At 38.3% G+C, this 18456-nt stretch overlaps 1 protein-coding gene across 2 annotated transcripts; it reads right to left on the minus strand.

Moving 5' to 3' along the window:
- LOC128016957 (protein GOLM2) lies at positions 1-18311 on the minus strand. 2 transcript variants are annotated; one of them, XM_052601930.1, is made up of 10 exons: positions 16947-18300; positions 6068-6122; positions 5709-5811; positions 5470-5560; positions 5235-5376; positions 5056-5139; positions 4605-4913; positions 3825-3953; positions 2527-2694; positions 1-1414 (listed from the first exon to the last, which is right to left on the minus strand). In XM_052601930.1, the coding sequence occupies exons 1-10, from the start codon at positions 17271-17273 to the stop codon at positions 1338-1340; spliced, it is 1485 nt and encodes a 494-aa protein (XP_052457890.1). In that variant the 5' UTR covers positions 17274-18300; the 3' UTR covers positions 1-1337. The 2 variants fall into 2 exon arrangements, with proteins under 2 accessions (XP_052457890.1, XP_052457892.1); XM_052601932.1 differs by lacking the exon at positions 2527-2694 and having other exon boundaries at positions 16947-18311.
- Between the last annotated feature and the right edge of the window lie 145 nt (positions 18312-18456).

Raw genomic sequence — 18456 nt, forward strand, 5'->3', positions numbered from 1 at the left:
TTTATACAGAATTTTTTTTTATTGTTACCATAATGTAGTCATTTTTGTTTGTAAAGCAGCCTGGGACAAATTAATGAAGATTTCTGGGTGCGCTTCTTGATGCTCCTACTTCCCATACTTCAGTCACAGTGATAGGATTTGTAGTTTTTTCCCAAAACAGCACCCATTTATTTGAAATCTGGAGCAATTTGTTAATCATGATCCTTGGTTTGCACTGCACAGCTGTGTAGAGGAGCCTAAACACCCATGTGACAGATCTCAAAAACAATCACAAGCTATAGGAGTACATTCAGTATGCCAACCCTACCAAATTTTGATTGATTATGAAACAAACACAAACAGGTAGGTCTATAATCATTATTTTCATTTGAGTTGAGCAATTTTACAGCATTCCTTCTCACACAGATTCCTCCTTATATGTACTGTACATCCACAGCTACCAGTAAGAAAGGAAGCAGGCCAACAGTTGTGATGAGTTTAGTCTGTGGCACCAAGTATTGCTTTTTTTCTTTTTCTCATTTTCTTGATGATCTACAGGCTGATTTACAAAGGCTGCCTTTGGCATGCAACAATGTCCTTACAAGACTCCGCGTGCACTTCTAAGTGCTCCTTCAGAATTAGAAACAGTAGTTACTCCAAAAAAAAAAAAAAAAACTCTGGCCATTCAGTGTCATTATGTACCAGACAGGTTAAAAAGTTGAACAGCAACTTAATTGCATCTTCCCATAGTTTACACGTCAGCAACAGTTGTCCAAAAAGAAAGGGAGATTATGCTTTTCAGCAGTTCTTTAAAAAAAAAAAAAAAAAGGAAAACTGGTGTTTGTAGAGGTCCTTTTCACCAGTAGTATCAATATGTTCCACTTTGTGAATCTAACAGAGAAATATTACTCCCGTATTATCCAATCACAGTAGTGTCCTCCAATCCCTGGAGAAGTTATTTTATTATCAAAAAAAAGAAAAAGGAAAAAAAAAAAGGGCATTTGTACAACATAATAGTTCCAAATTCCAATTCTGGTACACCTGTGCTACAGATGGGGGCAAAAAGAACAACCTGAAAACAATACTCTCAAATCAGGTCATGTGCAAGCAAACATTTGCAGCGGATTATGAAATCACGGTCATATTTAAGTTGAATAAAAAACTAATCTGCAGTCACTGATTTCACAGCTGTAACCGCTGAAACTCGTTCCTCTCTGAAGACACTAAAATAGTTTGAATAGTCTGAATGTCTCCATTATACCAAAATTGCAGGTGAAATCCAAAGTTCCTTTTCCTGGCTTGGCTACTTCATTGTCAGAAACATATAAAGCTCAACAAAGGATTTGTTAGGGAATGAACTACAGGACATCAATGGCTTGATGTCGCTTTCCATAATCCACAACCCTTTCACCTGGAGCCTCCCGATCTTCATCGTCTGAAAGATACAACAACAGAGATCATTACAATTCAGTGATCAATCACAGCAACGGCTGACTAACTAACTAGCATAACTTTCATGGATAAAGAAACATATGCCTAGAAACAGTGAAAGCTACTAAGGATAAATGCACATTGTACAATTTTTGGGAGTGACAACCACATTTAAATGTGTGAATCCTGTAAATTAGGGTAAATTAATGCAATACATTCATACATGACTTAAACATATCATAACTTCTGAAAGTGCACAACAGTATTTTACTGTAGCATTACATAAAAAAATATAATGTCAAATATGAGAGTGGCATTTAATAATTAAACAAACAAGCAAAAAAACCAAATTTAAACACTACAAACTCAACTTGGGAATGTATAGTAAATCGACCAGAAAACGTAACATTCCTAAATTGTTTGAGTTATAGCATTTTACTGGTTATGAGGAAATATAATGCAGCTCTAATATCAACCATGGTACACACACACACACACACACACACACACACACACAGAATGAAATTTACAGGATTAATTCTTGCACTTAAATAAGGTTGTCACTCCCTAGACTTTGCATTGTGAACATGACACAGTGTTTACAACTGTCAAAAATGTTAAGTGATACCAATGCAAAAATGGACAAGATGCAATAAGATGGCCCAATCTACACAGCTAAACAACTTTAAAAACAACTTCTTTAAAATATCAAAACCCTAGTGAAGAGGATTCAACACAGTTGTTACAGCTTTTACATGCACTGAAAACACAATAACTCTACACACAAACACGCTGATTAGTAAAGACAATGACTGGAATGAAGCATGCTGGGAGAGAAGGTTCAGTCTCATAACCACATGGTCCATTCAAGTTAAATAGCTCACATTCAAAAATTCTCATTCACTCATGCTCTCAGCACACTGAGGTGAGGGCTTCTTCCTTCACTGACCCCTTCCACAAGCCTTTCAAACATTAGGCCAAACGAGCTGATGGTACTTCAGTATGCTGTGAGCTCATGATGACTGAACCAGCAGCTTAATTTAGCAGCACAGCGACAGCAGAAGGGAGGGGGAGAGGAGACGGAATAGCAAAGCAGTCGCATTCCCCCTGGCTCACCTTGGACGTCTTCCTCCCCACCATCACCATCCTCTTCCTCATTGTAGGCCAGCTCGGCCTGCTTGTCCGCCTCATACTCACCCACGTTGCCATCATCCCCGTTATAGTCCGCCAGCTTATTGCCGTGTTGCGGATCTACAGGGGACTCATTTTCATCAAAGAAACGGCCTGCAGAGGCAGAGAAGGGCCCCATCAGGAAAGAGAGAGAAAGAAAAGAGAAAGAAAGGAACGAGCAAAATTTCAAAGTAGTAAAAGACAGGGAAAGAAGGAAATAGTAAAAGAAAGCACAGAAAGGCAGACAGATCAGAAGCATATTCACAAGAATAAAGAGCTAAGAAAGGACTACATGGAAAGTAACTGATTATGCCATAATTTAGGCCCAAAGGAAATCAAATCAACTGAGGACAACTGAGGAATGGAGCTGGTGGTAGAGGAGCTCATAAAGAAAAATGGAGGGCTGGTTGGGATGGGGTAGATTGTGGTGTGGAGGAGTTTAGCAGAAAGTCAGGCATCGCAGTAATTAGCAGAGAACCCAATCTAACATACAGCTTTACAATATTTATTTCACACATATGCTCTGACTGGACTTCATATACACACACACACACACATTCATCTGCTACCTCAGAGGAACTGATTTAAGGCTGTGAACTTGCTTGAATGGAGCCACCTTCTGTTGCATCAAAGCCCAGAGAGAGCCTTAAGGGGACAGTTCACCCAAAAACAAAAATCATTTACAAACCATATTTATTTTTCTTATGTGGAACTTGACGGAAAGAATTACCATCCACAGCTCGAACATTCTGCTAAATATCTCACTTTGTGTTATACGAAAAGCATAAAATCAGGTTTTAAATTACCTATATTTATGTGTGAGCTATTCTTTTAAGATGGAAGAGCCTAAAGACATGAAGGTAACCCATCAGCACCTTACGGAAACTACCAACCACCTATATTTAAAGGTGATGTCTGAGGTTAAGAGATTATGGGAATATCAGTATCCGGTTGCTGTGTGTCATGTGACACAGTTTCTGGGTCCAAACACTATCAGACAAATGTATGAATCGTGTCTGAAACACCTTTCTGAATTGTTTAAATAATAAATGTCCAGGACACTATAAATGAATGGTACTCATAAATGTCTGTTGAGATAGCATTCTCTCTTGAAACAGAGTAGAGGCTTGGACCAGGAAACAGTATTTGATATGTCTCAACTTGGCAAGTTGGATAGCTGAAGCTTTGTCTCGTCATCTTCAGACACTCCACCCATCCCCATCTTTGTACAATTTAATACTCACTCTGACGGTGACGTGGAAGGTCAGCGGGCACATGATCTCTGCCATTGTGTGGGTCGATGGGTTTGGGAAGGACCTGAGCCGGGTTAGGAGGAGGATGAAGTCCAACTCCCTCTGCCTTTAAACCCTCAGCTAATGAAACGGGCAAAGAAACAATGCTGGATATTAAAAAGTTACATTTCTATAAGTAGAGGTCTGTCACTTAATGGTGTGACTCTAATCTCCTTTATTTCCATGTGAAAAAACAAAACAAAAAAAACAGTAAAAATGTAAACTTCAATTAATGACCGGGTCACACTGAAAATAAGAAAGATGAAAACATGACAGCTTCTCCACAGCAATGGAAAGAAAAAGAAAGGAGACACAAAAAAAAATAATAATACGAAGCTCAGATGGCTCCCCCAGTACAAAGAAATCCCAAAGCTATATCTGCATTGTCTAAAGGAAATACCAGTGTTTGAGCAAATTATGTTTTGATACAGCTTTTGGTAATATCATAAAGAAATTGAGAAATTTGATGTAACAAAAAAAAAACAAACAAAAAAAAACATTGCAGCTATAGTAATGAAGTATTAATGAAAAATACTATTAGAAATAGATGAAGAGTCATTTTAATAGTTTGGCCTTGTGTGCCCAGCAATAATGTAATCCTTACTGCCTGCTATAGTAGCTGTGTGTGTGTGTGAGTGTATCTTTGTGTCCTGTATCACATTTCTAAGACATCCAACAATTGAGAAGTGTTAGTATGAGCAATATAAGCACAGATAAAACATGACCTCTCACCTCCCAGCTGTCTGCGCTGCTCCCCAAACTCATCTGCCTTTATGCCTGCCTTATTATCTTTGTCAAACAGCAGAGGTTTGTCTTCCATCGGCTTTGGAACCTGCTGCTGCACAGGTACATCGTTGTTCCCCAAATGCAGGTTTTCATCATGGGGCATGGCTGGTCGGTCCAACGGTTGCCCGCGGGCCAAATCATCCCCTAGTCTGGCACCAGCTCCAGCTCCAAACCCTGCCCTGTCCTCCTTCAGCAATGCCACAGCTTCTGCGGGCTCCATGTGCTTCTGCGGCGTGATGGCCGGCTTCTTTAGCGCTGGAGAAACATGAGATGGGAATAAGAATCACAAACTTTTATTTTCAGCATGCTTTAGTTTATTCTCTACGTTGCTCATCAGTAAAATGACTATTCAGAAGTTCATTTAAACCTTCTAGAGATTTTCTTTGTGATTACTCACCAAACTGTGCATCTTCTATCTTGCCTATTTCACTGTCCTCAATGCCAGGCATGCCAGCATCGCTACCAGGTTTACCAATATCATCTTGCGTGTATGTGATAAGAAAAAAGCAAGAGAATTAGATTTTTTTTTACAACCAAAATGTTTATGCATCTGCTTATTGAGGTTTTTTCCGCTACCTTTAAGACCTGGACCCTCATTTTGCTGTGCAGCCACTGTGTGGCGCTCTGGAGTGTCCACCTCTTTTCTTTTGATGGGTTGAACTAGATCCGCCTCCAGCTTCTGACCCCCTGTGTCCACTTTATGATTCTCTAATAAACTCTGCAATGAGGAAGTTGTTTTTGTTTTATGCAAAATACAGAGTAATAGTGGAGACAAGTTAGTTTAACTGTATTCAAGTCATTCATATCCCACCTGTCTGAGTTTTGCTGCCTTTTCTTCTACACTTTTCTTGCTCTCTTCATATTCTGCCTTCAGCTCAGCTATTTGTCGGCCACACTGCAAGCTGCAATGCACATATTACATTCTAGATTTATATTTGCATGATCAACTAGTCTGGTCATTTTAAACAATCCTTAATGTAGAAATGGAAGTGCGTAGAAAACAAGACCCCTTTTTCTGGGCTCCTCTCTTCCACCAGGGATCATATTCACCTCTCGTACTCTAGCTTCTTTTCCAAATTGGTGCTGTTTTTCCGCACTTCCCTCAGTTGGTCTTCCTGTCGGATGACCTCCTGCCTCAATTCCTTCACTTGCTCTGTAAATGTGTACACACACACATGCTTCAACCAAAACATGACTATGCCCCATTAAATCAGCAGTCCAAAAACATGATCAAGCCAGCAGGATACCATGATTGGTTTATATCAGTGTGGAGTAGAAAGAAACAACACTGTACAAGAAAACTATAGTCTATACCAAAAATAGTAGTGTGTGTCACTTGCATAACCCACCACAACCCTATTCCACTAACTCAGAGGCGAAAGTAGCTCCCCCTAGCGAGCATTTCTTACCTTCCAATCTGTGAATCTCTGACATCTGGGTGCTGATATCATTTTGCATCTTATTCTGGAAAGCACAAAAAAAAAAAAAAGAAAAAAAAAAAAAAGTGAAAACAGGAATGCAATATTATACAAACAAATTCAACCAATTCAATAACTTTGAGTATCTAAAAGCAACAGCTACAACTAATTTGCTATTTAAAACTTAAAAAATTAGTTGATTCTGACTACCTTAAACACCTCTGATTGGCAACTGGATATCACTGTTCACAGAAAGCGATATAAATGTCTACTAAATATGGTACTACATATTGACTTGGTACAGAAGTACTAACGCCTACTTTTGACAGTAGTCAAAAGTTACTGAATTACTGAAATACTTCTCTTAAAGTTGACCACTGGATAGAACATTGGGAAACACATCAATGTTCACACTGTCAAAAGTCAGTAGTCATGTACCAATCTTGCGTAGGAACCCTGTTAATTTTTATACAACTGTTTTCTCTCTTAGATTGTACTTTTCCCCCAATTTCCACACTTAAAATAATTAACCAACTTTTTGAATGCTATAGTCAAGGTTTGATTATTAGTCAACAAGCCACATTTGCAGCTGTTGGTGAATAATCTCTAAATCTAAACTATATAAATATTTCAAAAGTCTGGGGTCAGAAAGACTTTTTAAATGTTTTTGAAAGAGGTCTCTTATGCTCACCAAGTTATTTATTTGATCAAATATAGAGTAGAAACAGTAATATTGTACTATTTCTTACTATTGGAACTATTTCTTATAGGCCTAGTTAAATTTACTATTTTAATATTTAAAATTTAATTTATTTCTGTGATAGCAAAGCTTAATTTTCAGCACCCAAAACTCAAGTATTATGTATATATACATAATCTGGCCAAAATTTATATCACAATATGTTTCTTAATTTATCAAAGAATCCTGAAAAAATGTACTCAACCAAGTAAAATGTTGAAAATCAGCAAATTTGCATATTAGAATGATTTCTGAAGGATCATGTGACACTGAAGACTGGATGCTAAAAATTCAGCGTTGATCACATGAACAAATAACATTTTAAAATATATTTAAATAGAAAGCAGTTATTTTAAATAGTAAATATTTAAAAGCAATTGTACTGCTTTTGGTGTATTTTGGATCAAATAAATGCAGGCTTGGTGAGCAGAAAATAATTCTTAAAAAACAAAAAAAACAACATTAAATTCTTACTGTTCAAAAACCTTTGACTGGTAGTGTAGGCTGATTATTCTTATAGATTGAAACGTGCTTCAAGCAGGATAAAGAGTTTGAAATGTGTTCTGAATTGCTTAAAAAAACAAAAAAACTGAGCAACAACAAAAGCATGTTGCTGGAGACAAGCTTATTATTGAAAATGCTAAATTTTCTGCCAGCAGGAGGAGCTGTGAGAGCAGCAGAAACAGCAGTTTCTCCAGTAACGGCTGTAATCAAAGCAGTTCCACTCAGGAATGCTACCTTATCAAATAAACTGAAAATACCATCTAAACTTTCACTTTCACTTCAGAGATACATTCATATAAAACACCCGCACCATGTTTTGATTTTGAAACCTGCAGTGCTCATGTATAATCAACGAAGTCAAACGCTACAAATTAGGGCTGTAGCTATCGAATATTTTAGTAATCGAGTATTCTACCAAAAATTCCATCGATTAATCGGATAAAATGTGTTTTTGCTTAATTAAAGTGAAATATTAATTATGCAAGAGAAAATAAGACTCCTGGGTCTCTAAAAATGAACAACTAAGTTTCCTTTTTTCTTTTTTAATGCATAGAATGCAATGCATACACCAAAAATAAACATTTAATTATTACCCATTGTTTCTCTGCCTGTACTTGTACTGTGAACAAATACAATAAAGTTGACAGATGGATTAAGTGCATTTAAGTGCCATTCAGTTGGGGTTTTAAATAAAGCATTTTCTGAGATGCACATTAAACATTTAATACATAAAACATTAATTTATCTTTTAATTATTGAAAATTAAATTAAAATATCGAATGCCAGCTCGATCTTGCAATGGAAACACGCCACAAAGTTCTCTTTATGTTTGCCCATGCCCTCGATCATTTTTTGTAATTAAGTTACTCGAGGAATCATTTCAGCCCTACTACAAATAAATCAATGTATGGGAAACACTGGTAATTTATATCGAAATATCGGACATTTGTTTTAAATCATATCACCGTTACTGAAAAAAAGAACACTGCGATACATATTAATATTGAATTATTGTCCAGCTCTAGCTTCTGGTCTGGCTTTCACAAGCTGACTTAAAAATTGTCAAGACAACCTTTGATCTATAATATTCTATATAATGTTATCAATGTTAACATCTGTTGTACTTTTATTGAACAGTAGTGTACCTGATCCTTCTTTACTAATTACTTTACTATTAAAGGGGGGGTGAAATGCTCGTTTTCATTCAATATCCTGTTGATCTTGAGTACCTATAGAGTAGTACTGCATCCTTCATAACTCCAAAAAGTCTTTAGTTTTATTATATTCATAAGAGAAAGATGGTCTGTACCGATTTTTCCCGGAAAAACACGACCAACTGGAGGCGTGACTTGTGGGCAGAGCTAAAGAATCACGAGCGCCAGTAAGCTTTTGCGTTGAGAGCGTTTGGAAGCTGTGACATTACCTTGAGGAAAAAACCATCATCCAAAACAAACAATGGCTAACAGTCAGATTCAGCCGTTTATTTATGATCCAGAATCAGATCCCGAGGCTGAAACTGAACGAGAGCAGCAGCAGCAACGACTCGCTCCGAGCGGGGCTCGAACCCGCGTCTCCGGCATGGGAGGCGGACGCACTTACAAGGAGGCAGAGACATTTTAAGCAGTTTTACTCACCGCCTGCGGTTCCAACACACGATCGTGACCCTTTTTCGTTGGGATTGCATCATCCTTAAGAAATAAACGATACGCAAATCCGTCGTCAAACTGGGCCTTGTGAACAAGCATCTTCGAAATGCAGCGAACAAACACAAACACTTGCACAACTCCGTTGATTCTCTGTAAAAATAAACTCAATCCACTGGTCCCTTAATACTGTTTTTTCTTTGGTAATCTGTGCAGGGTTGTCTTGCCCTGGCAACCAAAAACACACTTCTTTTGTGACATTTCGCTCTCGCTCTGATCAGTGAATGTCTGTGCTCTCAGTGCTGTGCTATATGGGAGCGCGCGCTCTTCCAGCAGACGTGCCTCAGGACCCATATAAGGAAATTCCGCTCCATCTAACGTCACACAGAGCCATACTCGAAAAAAACTTTCCGAAACTTGTGACAAACCGGAAGGAGTATTTTTAGAACAGAAATACACCTTCAAACGTACAACTTAATTTTTGAAACTTTGTCCATGTTTAGCATGGGAATCCAACTCTTTAACAGTGTAAAAAACTCAGTATGCATGAAATAGCATTTCACCCCCCCTTTAATTATTTTTATTTTTTTTTAGAAATCAAACCCTGGACATTTTGAACCCATGAGAGACTGTGAGAAGCTGCCTATAGTACCACACACACAATCTTCAGCATTGCCTCTTATGACTCACAGTATTGTTGTCCAATTCCTTTTCAATGATCCTCGGTAAGAGAATTCAATCTCCAGAGCTTTACTGCTGCTGCGATAGGATTGAGAGGATGAAGCTCTGAGGGAGGTGTGATCAAGATGACAAATTCACTGAGGGGGACGTGGACATAGAGCTTGAGCTTGCTGAGAGCAGAGCCCTGGCTCAAAGCACAAACAAGATTATAGTCAGCAAGGCAAATTAAGCTGCAAGGGCATCAGACATAAGAACTGAGCAACATGCCATTACAGGGGGCCCAATAAGATTTGAGCTTCTGCTATTGCAACCCTCTACATTGAGAGTAAATCATTCACATACGCGACAAAATCTTCACTCTGGCAACTAAATGATGTCTTATATTAGCCAATGGCTAATAAAGTTTAAGATTTTACTCCCCAGTGTTTGAGTTGGAAGCCAAGTATAAGTTTAGCACAGATATATTTTTACTCGCGAACACTCTCTGACTGAGCGCTTCAGAGTTTCACTCTCTGTGATATTCAGTTAATCTCAATGGACACGCAGTGCACCCGTGTTTGTGTATTTGGCGTACCTTAAGTCACTCTAGTGTGAAGGCACACTACTTGCGTCACTTTCTCTCACATGCACGAAGTGGGCGGAACTAATGCACAAACTTAAATCTCATTGGCTGGTGCTCACTTATAATCATTTAGCAAATCAGCTCCAGTGAACGGACACAACCTGATTAATATTCATGAATGCAGCAGCTCGTTCATCCTTAGTGCATTTTTTACTGTTCTTATTAGTAGAATTTGGATTATTATCACATTTCACTGCTGGTTATATATGCTCTATATTATTGTGTATGTGACAAATAGATATCTTGAATTATCAGTATTATTGTTCGTTTTTTCCCTTTTTTTTTTTTTTTACAGAGACACTGAATGACTAACAAAGCACCACCACCAGTCCTAACTTCAGTTAAAATGTCTATGCATTCATACATGGTTACCAAGTTAATTATAATTACTAAAGTTCTATCATGAAATAGTACTTGATTATCCAGATATCATATTAGAATTCTTGACTGACTGATGTTAAGAGTGTACTTTCAGGTATTTAAAAACCTGTTTTTATAGACAGAACAGCAGAAGGAAATACAGTGAAATAGCTGTCTACTGCACTGTTTGTAATACAAAACTCACAAACACTGACAAAGGGTCAGCTCAATGCCTATGCTTGCTTATCCTATACATTTTAAACTGGTGCTTCATCCGATCAATATCAATTAGAAATATATTTTTTTTTTACAGAGTTAACTTAAGAGCTTTGCTTTTTACGCCTCAATTTATTACTCTTTTGACACCTAAAGAGGAAGCAGAAGCTTGCAGCTCCTCTCAAGCAGTGATGGGAACAATAAGGCCTAAGAGGTCTATAATACCTGTCCTGGAGAAAACTGTTTGAATTCCCATTCATCTCATTGGCAGTTGCTGGACAGGCATCTACCAAAATGGAAGCCAACTGCAACAGCCAGACCTAAAATTGACCCCTACAATAACTCGTACCACACTCCTAGTGCTGATTCCACTGTTAGGCTGATCAGTCACCTGATTTAAAGTAGAAATGAATGGAGGAATCACACACAGGAGAGGGGTCAGTAATTAAAGCATCAATCTCACCCTGTGGAGAAACTAGCCAGAACCTTTATCATCAGTAAGTGAGAGAGCAACAGAAGCTCACTGCATCACTTCCACTCTTGAGTCTTTTACAAGATCTGGCTCAGGGCAACAACCACTCACAGATCCACAGACTTGAGAACTGATCTTCATCCATAATTGGGACCATAAATAAATCTAAAGTCAATATAAAGTGGCTGTTACATACCAGGACGAAGGCAAGTACTTGGAAGAGAGACATTTTTTTTCCCCAGCCTATTTGAATTAACATTCACAGATGGGCTAATGCACAATTTACACTAGGAACATGCATTAAAGTAAACAGGGTACATTTTGATGCATGTTTACTTTCCGTTCACCTTTTTAAATTCAACATTTGAGCATGCTGACAAATTGATCAGCATAACATCCAAATACCACTGGTTGCAATTACTTAAAAGTAATATTCATCATTCCATCAATTTGATCCATCAGGTTGTACATTTTCTGTAACCATCCTATTTTTATCCATCAGCAAAATAATGCACAACAATATAAATAAACCATTTAACAAAACTACTTTATGAACAAATGGTGCCACCACAGCTAATTGCACAGTTTGCAAACTGACACCACAAAGTATGAGAACAGAAGCATCTGGAACCTCAAAAATGTTCCTGTGGCTCAGTGGTAGATCACTGCATAAAAAAACTTCAATTCCCAGAGAACACACATACTGGTTAAATAAATAAATACAAATAATATATATATAAAAAAGCCTGGATGCACTGTAAGTTGCTAAATGGATAAATGTAAAATGGATTTGTTCAGTTTTGCCAACATTTGTTTGTCAGCTCCAGTGGGCCACAAACTTCAATACAGAGATATTACTTTTTTGCAAAGGGTCCTATGCTTCACAGGTACACTATTTCCTACAAGATAAAATATTTACTAGAATGATTAATTATTCAAAAAGTATATGGCTGATCTTTGTTTCACCATAAACAACCTGAAGAGCCAAAGGCGATGATCTTTCATAAGAGGGTTGGTACTGTTCAGAGAGAGAGAGAAAAAAAGAGATGTGTTTCTTTACTGACAACCATTCACTAGTAACCAAGATTTCAGACTAATTTTTATTAACAACATTTGAATGAGTATTTTATCATTTGCCAGTGCTAAATTTATTTAGAAAGCCCTTGACAGGTTAAACCGGTCGTGTGCTCTCAAGTTTGCACCTCGTCTTAGCAACTGCCATTGAGATGAATTGGAATGCTGATAGTTGACTTTCTCCTTGGACAGACCATAAAGCAAAAGTGAACAGGAAAGTACAAGTCAATAGGTGTGTCTGTGTGTGCATGAGGTCTCCACCTTTGGAATACAGAACAGGAAACAGGATGACAAATGTGACATTCCCAGTAGGGAACAGATCCTATTCTTAAACCCAGTGACACATGGATAAAATGGGGTATGAAATGACACAATGAAAAGGTGTAAAATTGCAAAATCTCTTTAAGATGTAAGCATAAAAGTGTTTTATATTGATCAGTTGAGGAGAATATCATAATGTAGCTTCAGTTTATCAAAATGTGTAGTATTGATGGGTATGAAAGATCTAACAGCTTTAAGACAATCCACTTACTGAGTTTTGTATCATTTTAATGAAAATATTCCAGCACTTTTTCTGTCAAAAGGAAACTTAAAAAAAAAAAAAAAGAAAAAAGAAGAAAAAAAATATGCCTGATAAGAGAAAGTATAGCGAAACACAGGACACGTGGTTTAATTCAACATTTTTTGTAACTTCAGACTGGTTGCAAAGCTTCAGGGTGCCTCCTAAAATGAGAAGACGTTTTACAAGTACTGCTATAGGCACTGAATGTGAAAGAGTAATAATCTGTGAAGGGGCCTGATTGAGCAATATGACCAAAGATTTGATGCAGCAGGGCATCAGTCTATAAAGGTACAGGGCACCCAAATCCACATGGAATATCAATGCTCATATATCCCGTTCCTCTTTCCAGGTAGACAAAAACCTAGGCAGAAATGGGTCCTAAACTGGAACTTCTGCAACAATGACTTCTTCCACATCACCCTCCTCACACAACAACCAAGATGATTGATTAATTTACTGTAAACCATACAGTGACTATTTAAAAGGGACAATGGACAGTCAGAGAGACTGTCCCAGAATTAGCTACAGGACTAAATCAGCCCTGGGCACACAGATGGGCCCTGACCATGAGCTCTCAGCGGTGTCACACAACCACAGGGAAGCCCACGGCTTGAATCCATAAAAAGCACTATGGCAGGATGCTCTCTGTGCTGTCAGCTCACAATTTTAGTGCACTGATGTTAATGGTGCGTAGGATATTATCAACACTCACAAAGACCAATTTAACTCAAACCAGGGATCCAAACGAACAAACAAACAAAGAAAAATAAAGAAAAAAAATGTAGAAAAATCTTTTAGGTGCCACAGAATAAACGTGTTTTATTTTTTTTATTATTATTTATTTATATACATTTTAATATTTCAATCAAACTGTCATGTATTTAGGTCTCATATTTTCTTGACTTTATCAGCATTTGAATCTATCGTCTTGTAACTAAAGTTCTTTTCCAACTTGAAATATGCAGTCACAAAGAACTGTTCGCATCTCAAAACACTTGAACATCGAATTTGCTTATTTTTGCTCTTGTGCCAACAAATACACACAAAATGTGTCAAAATATCCATCTTGGCAATCATGCTAGAAAAAACTCAGTTATTTCTTAAGTTAAAGTAAACAGATTTGAGGAAAAAAAAATGGGATGTGTATTATATTGAATACGTTCATCATCTCTTAAAGTGACCACGCCTAATTTAGTTACTAGCTGCTGTAATGTTAATCCTAGAAAATGAAAATCACTCACTGCTCTTGACTGAATTGCTTTGTAGTTTTAACGTCAAACCAAAATTTATTCAGACACCAGATATAATTTTTGATATATATAGCAAAACTGTAATAATGTGAGAAATGTTGAAGTTGTCTGAATAAATGTAGGCTTGATTGTATATTTCATTTTTACATTGAAGACTATCTAGTGCTATTTTACATTTAATTATTTGGCTTCTGTACCTTGACACCTACAAACTTGAAAAAAACAAACATTGTGTAAATAGCACAAATAAATAAAAATAAACCAACATACAAATTAAGCAATTTCAAACACTGGTACAACCTTCACCGGGTCCCCGCTGACCCCAGCTACGGCCCTCACGCCTGTTTCACACATAATCCGTCTGCTGTCGCTTATGCAGTCCGTGTGCGTATGTGGTGCAGCACAGACTCGATGTGCTTTCACACAGGACGCGTTTGCAGATCGCTACTTGGTACATAAACGATCGCTGCACTGCTGCAGATGCAACGCTCCTGGAACACAACTGGAATCCGTTAACATGGGTGCGTAAAAAAAAATATGCAACGCATACGCACTGCAGACGGAGTATGTGTGAAACTGGTGTAAGGTTGTTTGCACCTTGTGTAATGTAGAATTACGTTACAGCTTTTTCAAGCACTTTGTGCTGTATTTTGTAAACAAGAGAGGAGACCCTTTTCTAATGCACCACCTAGCTTGATAAAACCCTTCTCAAAGACTTACTGTTTGTCAATTTTATTTGGGTAACGCACATATTCTAAATGACTTCGGCAGAATTTGAATGAGCCATTTTTATCTAGATTAATATCAAGATCACAGTGAGATTAATCTAGATTAAAAAAAATGAATCTATGCCCACCACTAATACACACACACACACACACACACAGATTTTATTAATTTTCCTTTACAATTGTAAAAATCTGTGAACAGAATTCACATGGGAAAAGTCAGTGTTGCCATCTGTGATGCAACCTGCTGACTGAAAACATCACACAAAAGAAAAACTGGCTTATCTGCAGCCACAACTAGTAGAACAGGGAACAAAGAGAACAGTTAATATCAGCAAACTGCCTACTTCTTTTAAAAAATATATGTTATCTGCTTTTAAATGCACTGTGTATATGTGGGATAAGATAACAGGGAAAAAATCTGGTCAGTGAAACATTTATACTATACTTCCTGAAATACTGAACAAGGCACTACGCATTAGACAAGACAATTGCCTATTAAACGGTTTACCTTAACTAAGTAACACTAAACAAATCCTTCTTCAACTGACCAAAGGGCTAAATGAACAGACTTACAGCATGTGCACTAATCATAAGAGAGACACTGCCATGGTTAGTCTTTGTTTCAGACAAGGCCATCTGGAGTCATTATTCTAACCATCTATCCATGGAGAAAATAAACCTACAGAATGCCGTTATATATGCCTAACATCTGCAACTCTGAGAAGCATTATATAACGGTGGTCGATGGTCAGCGCTGTGGAGCATGTCAAGTTGATTTATTTGATCACAGGGCCTCGCCAAGTGTGGAATTACTTTCATCAAAATTCTCTTACTAAATGAGTTTACAAAATGGAATTACTTTTGATCAAATTAATCAGTGAAATGGAGTTATCGTAATATCACAACCACAATGAGAAAACAGATGTCCACACAGCAGTCAACTGAGGAAACACAGCTGTGCATCACTGCATTCAAGACTGCAGGTAAGCACAGCTGAGAGCTTCAAGAGACCTTATCTGATAGTGAAATCATCTTGAGACATAAGCTTCCTTTAGGTTTCCTCGAGGGAGAGTGCTTTAAGAACAGAAAACACAAAGCGCTGTAAGGAAACACAGTTAGCTTTGGGTCTCTGGACCTCTATTTATATCAGACTGAGGAGCCAATTTCATTCGAGCATATGAATATTATTGTGTTTCTCAACATTAACATCTGAAACAATATAAATATAAACTTAAGCATTCTTGTAAACTCAGTCAGGTGTAGCTAATCTTCTCTCAATGGCACACAAAGCCATTTGACTTTGAACTGTGATCAGCGGTGTTCATTTTTTTTTTTTTTTTGGAAAAAAAGAGCTTTCCTGGAGCATTTCAGTCCGTGGTAGTGCAACTGAAACAATCAACTGTGGGTGGCAGGGCACTGTCAAAAGATCTCTGGGATAAAGTTGTGGACAGGCACAAGTCAGGAGATGAATAATAATAATAATAAATATATTATATATATATATATATATATATATATATATATATATATATATATATATATATATATATATATATATATACACACACACACACACACAGACACAAATGATTTATCAATGCTTATAAGCAGAGTGAAGCCTATTATTACTAAGTGAAAGGTATTTGGTACAACACAGACCCTCCTTGGATCAGGACGTCTCTCCAAACTGATGAAAGAGCAGGAGGAAACTGTTCAGATAAGGGACCAAGAGGCCTACAGCAACTCTGAAGCAGTTGCAGGAATTTAGTACAAAGAGAGGTCATTGTGTGCATGTGACGACAATATCACAAACTCTCCACAATTGTGGCTTGTAATGGGAGGGTTGCAAGATAAAAATGCCACTTATCAAGAAAGGAATGAACCAAAACACATAGCAAAACTAAGCACACAGTGGTGAAGGAGAAATAGGTGAATGTCCTTGCATGGCCCAGTCAGAGCCCAGACTTAAACCCAGTTGAAAATCACGGACCCTCGTGGTTATTTTCTCTCACCCACCTTTTCATCGGAGCAGGCTTTGAACAGCGCATCCCTGGCCTGTAGTTTGCTCTCCAGCACGCTGTAGTCTCCGTCCTTTTGATCGATCTGTTTCCGGTGCGTGTCCACCTGCATCATCAGCTCAGAGTTTCTCTTCTCCAGGCGCGAGCGCGCCGCGTCCGTGCGCTTCACCTGCGTCTGCATCTCGGCCAGTTCGTCCAGCAGCCGCCCGTGCTTAGTGGACACACTCCAGTAGTTAAACGACAGAATAACGATTATCACCAATAACGCAATCAGAATGAAGGACGGGAGGCGACCTCCACGTCGATTCGCGCTGAAGCCGATCATCGTGTAATCGAACAGACGCACAGATCACGATCCCTCGCAAAAACAAACAAACAACTATTGATGTGGCCACTTCTCTGCTAAGTTATCTATCTTGATAGATTTGTGGTCTTCCGCATTCGGCTTAACGTACAGCAACGTGTCCTGAAGTTGGTCACACAACTAACGTTACTTGACGACTCCACCGGATCCCTTCCGCACAGTTGGCGACTTCAAGCTTTTCCTTGTTTGCATTAATGCAACGCCACTGTCGGTAGATCAAACACATCAACACACACAGGCGACGTGGCCTCTGACGCGCGTTAGCGGCGCACAGCCATGAGCTTTCCGTTCTCCGCCTGATCCTACAGCACTCGATAACGCATTTTTAATCAGTCACGATCATCTCCGCAGATCCACCGTCGTGCTCGTGTGATAAATACACTTCTGAATAGTCCGTTCGGCTGTATGTGATCTATAACCTCGCTAAAGTAGCATGCATGTATCTGGTGGAGCAACAGTCGTGCGTTAGCTTCAGTTCAACAACGCGATAGCGATTTCTTCTAAACACACAGTGACAAACACACAAAGCCAACCCGAAATTGGACATGTAAACAAATCTACTACCATTAGCAACGAAGTACTAATAAGCTATTAGACCATTAGCGTTACATCTGACACCGCTCGCTAGAAAGGCCTGATTCACAGTATTCTGCACATGCACAACAATATGCACCAGATATAAAACAACACCGTATAAACAGCTGAAATTATGCGTTTAAGGCATCCCTGAATGCAATTCCATGCAGATTAGACTATACATAACGTTACACCGCTAGCTTTAGAGTTCGGTTATACTGTAACTCAACTCCAGCCTTCCTATGTTCTCGTTCCTGCGGTATGCATTCGCAAACACCGTGTTTTTGTATAATTTAAATACATAAGTAAACACGTCAGCAAAAGATCAGATTTCGTGTCCTCATCTTCTTGTATATCTAACTGCCAGGTTGGATGTATTGATAAAATCCGGAAAAATGTCTTCCACTGTGTAAAGTGTAGAGAAACGTGATTGAGAGCTACAACAACCAATCCGTGTACACAACAGGACACTTTAAACGAATCTGATTGGCTGTGGGCGTAACTGCTTCTTACGTTCAATTTTCATTGGACGCTCAAATAATAAGAGAAGGTGGGGTATACAAGGCAC

Source organism: Carassius gibelio, chromosome A7, assembly GCF_023724105.1.
Source record: "Carassius gibelio isolate Cgi1373 ecotype wild population from Czech Republic chromosome A7, carGib1.2-hapl.c, whole genome shotgun sequence".
Taxonomy (NCBI): domain Eukaryota; kingdom Metazoa; phylum Chordata; class Actinopteri; order Cypriniformes; family Cyprinidae; genus Carassius; species Carassius gibelio.

Coding starts and splice junctions, on each gene's coding strand:
- LOC128016957 (XM_052601930.1), bottom strand. CDS start 17,273: ATGATCGGCTTCAGCGCGAATCGACGTGGAGGTCGCCTCCCGTCCTTC. Junction 5,561..5,708: donor AAGAAGCTAGAGTACGAGAG/GTGAATATGATC, acceptor TGTGCATTGCAG/CTTGCAGTGTGGCCGACAAA. Junction 1,415..2,526: donor TGGGGAGGAAGACGTCCAAG/GTGAGCCAGGGG, acceptor TGTATCTTTCAG/ACGATGAAGATCGGGAGGCT.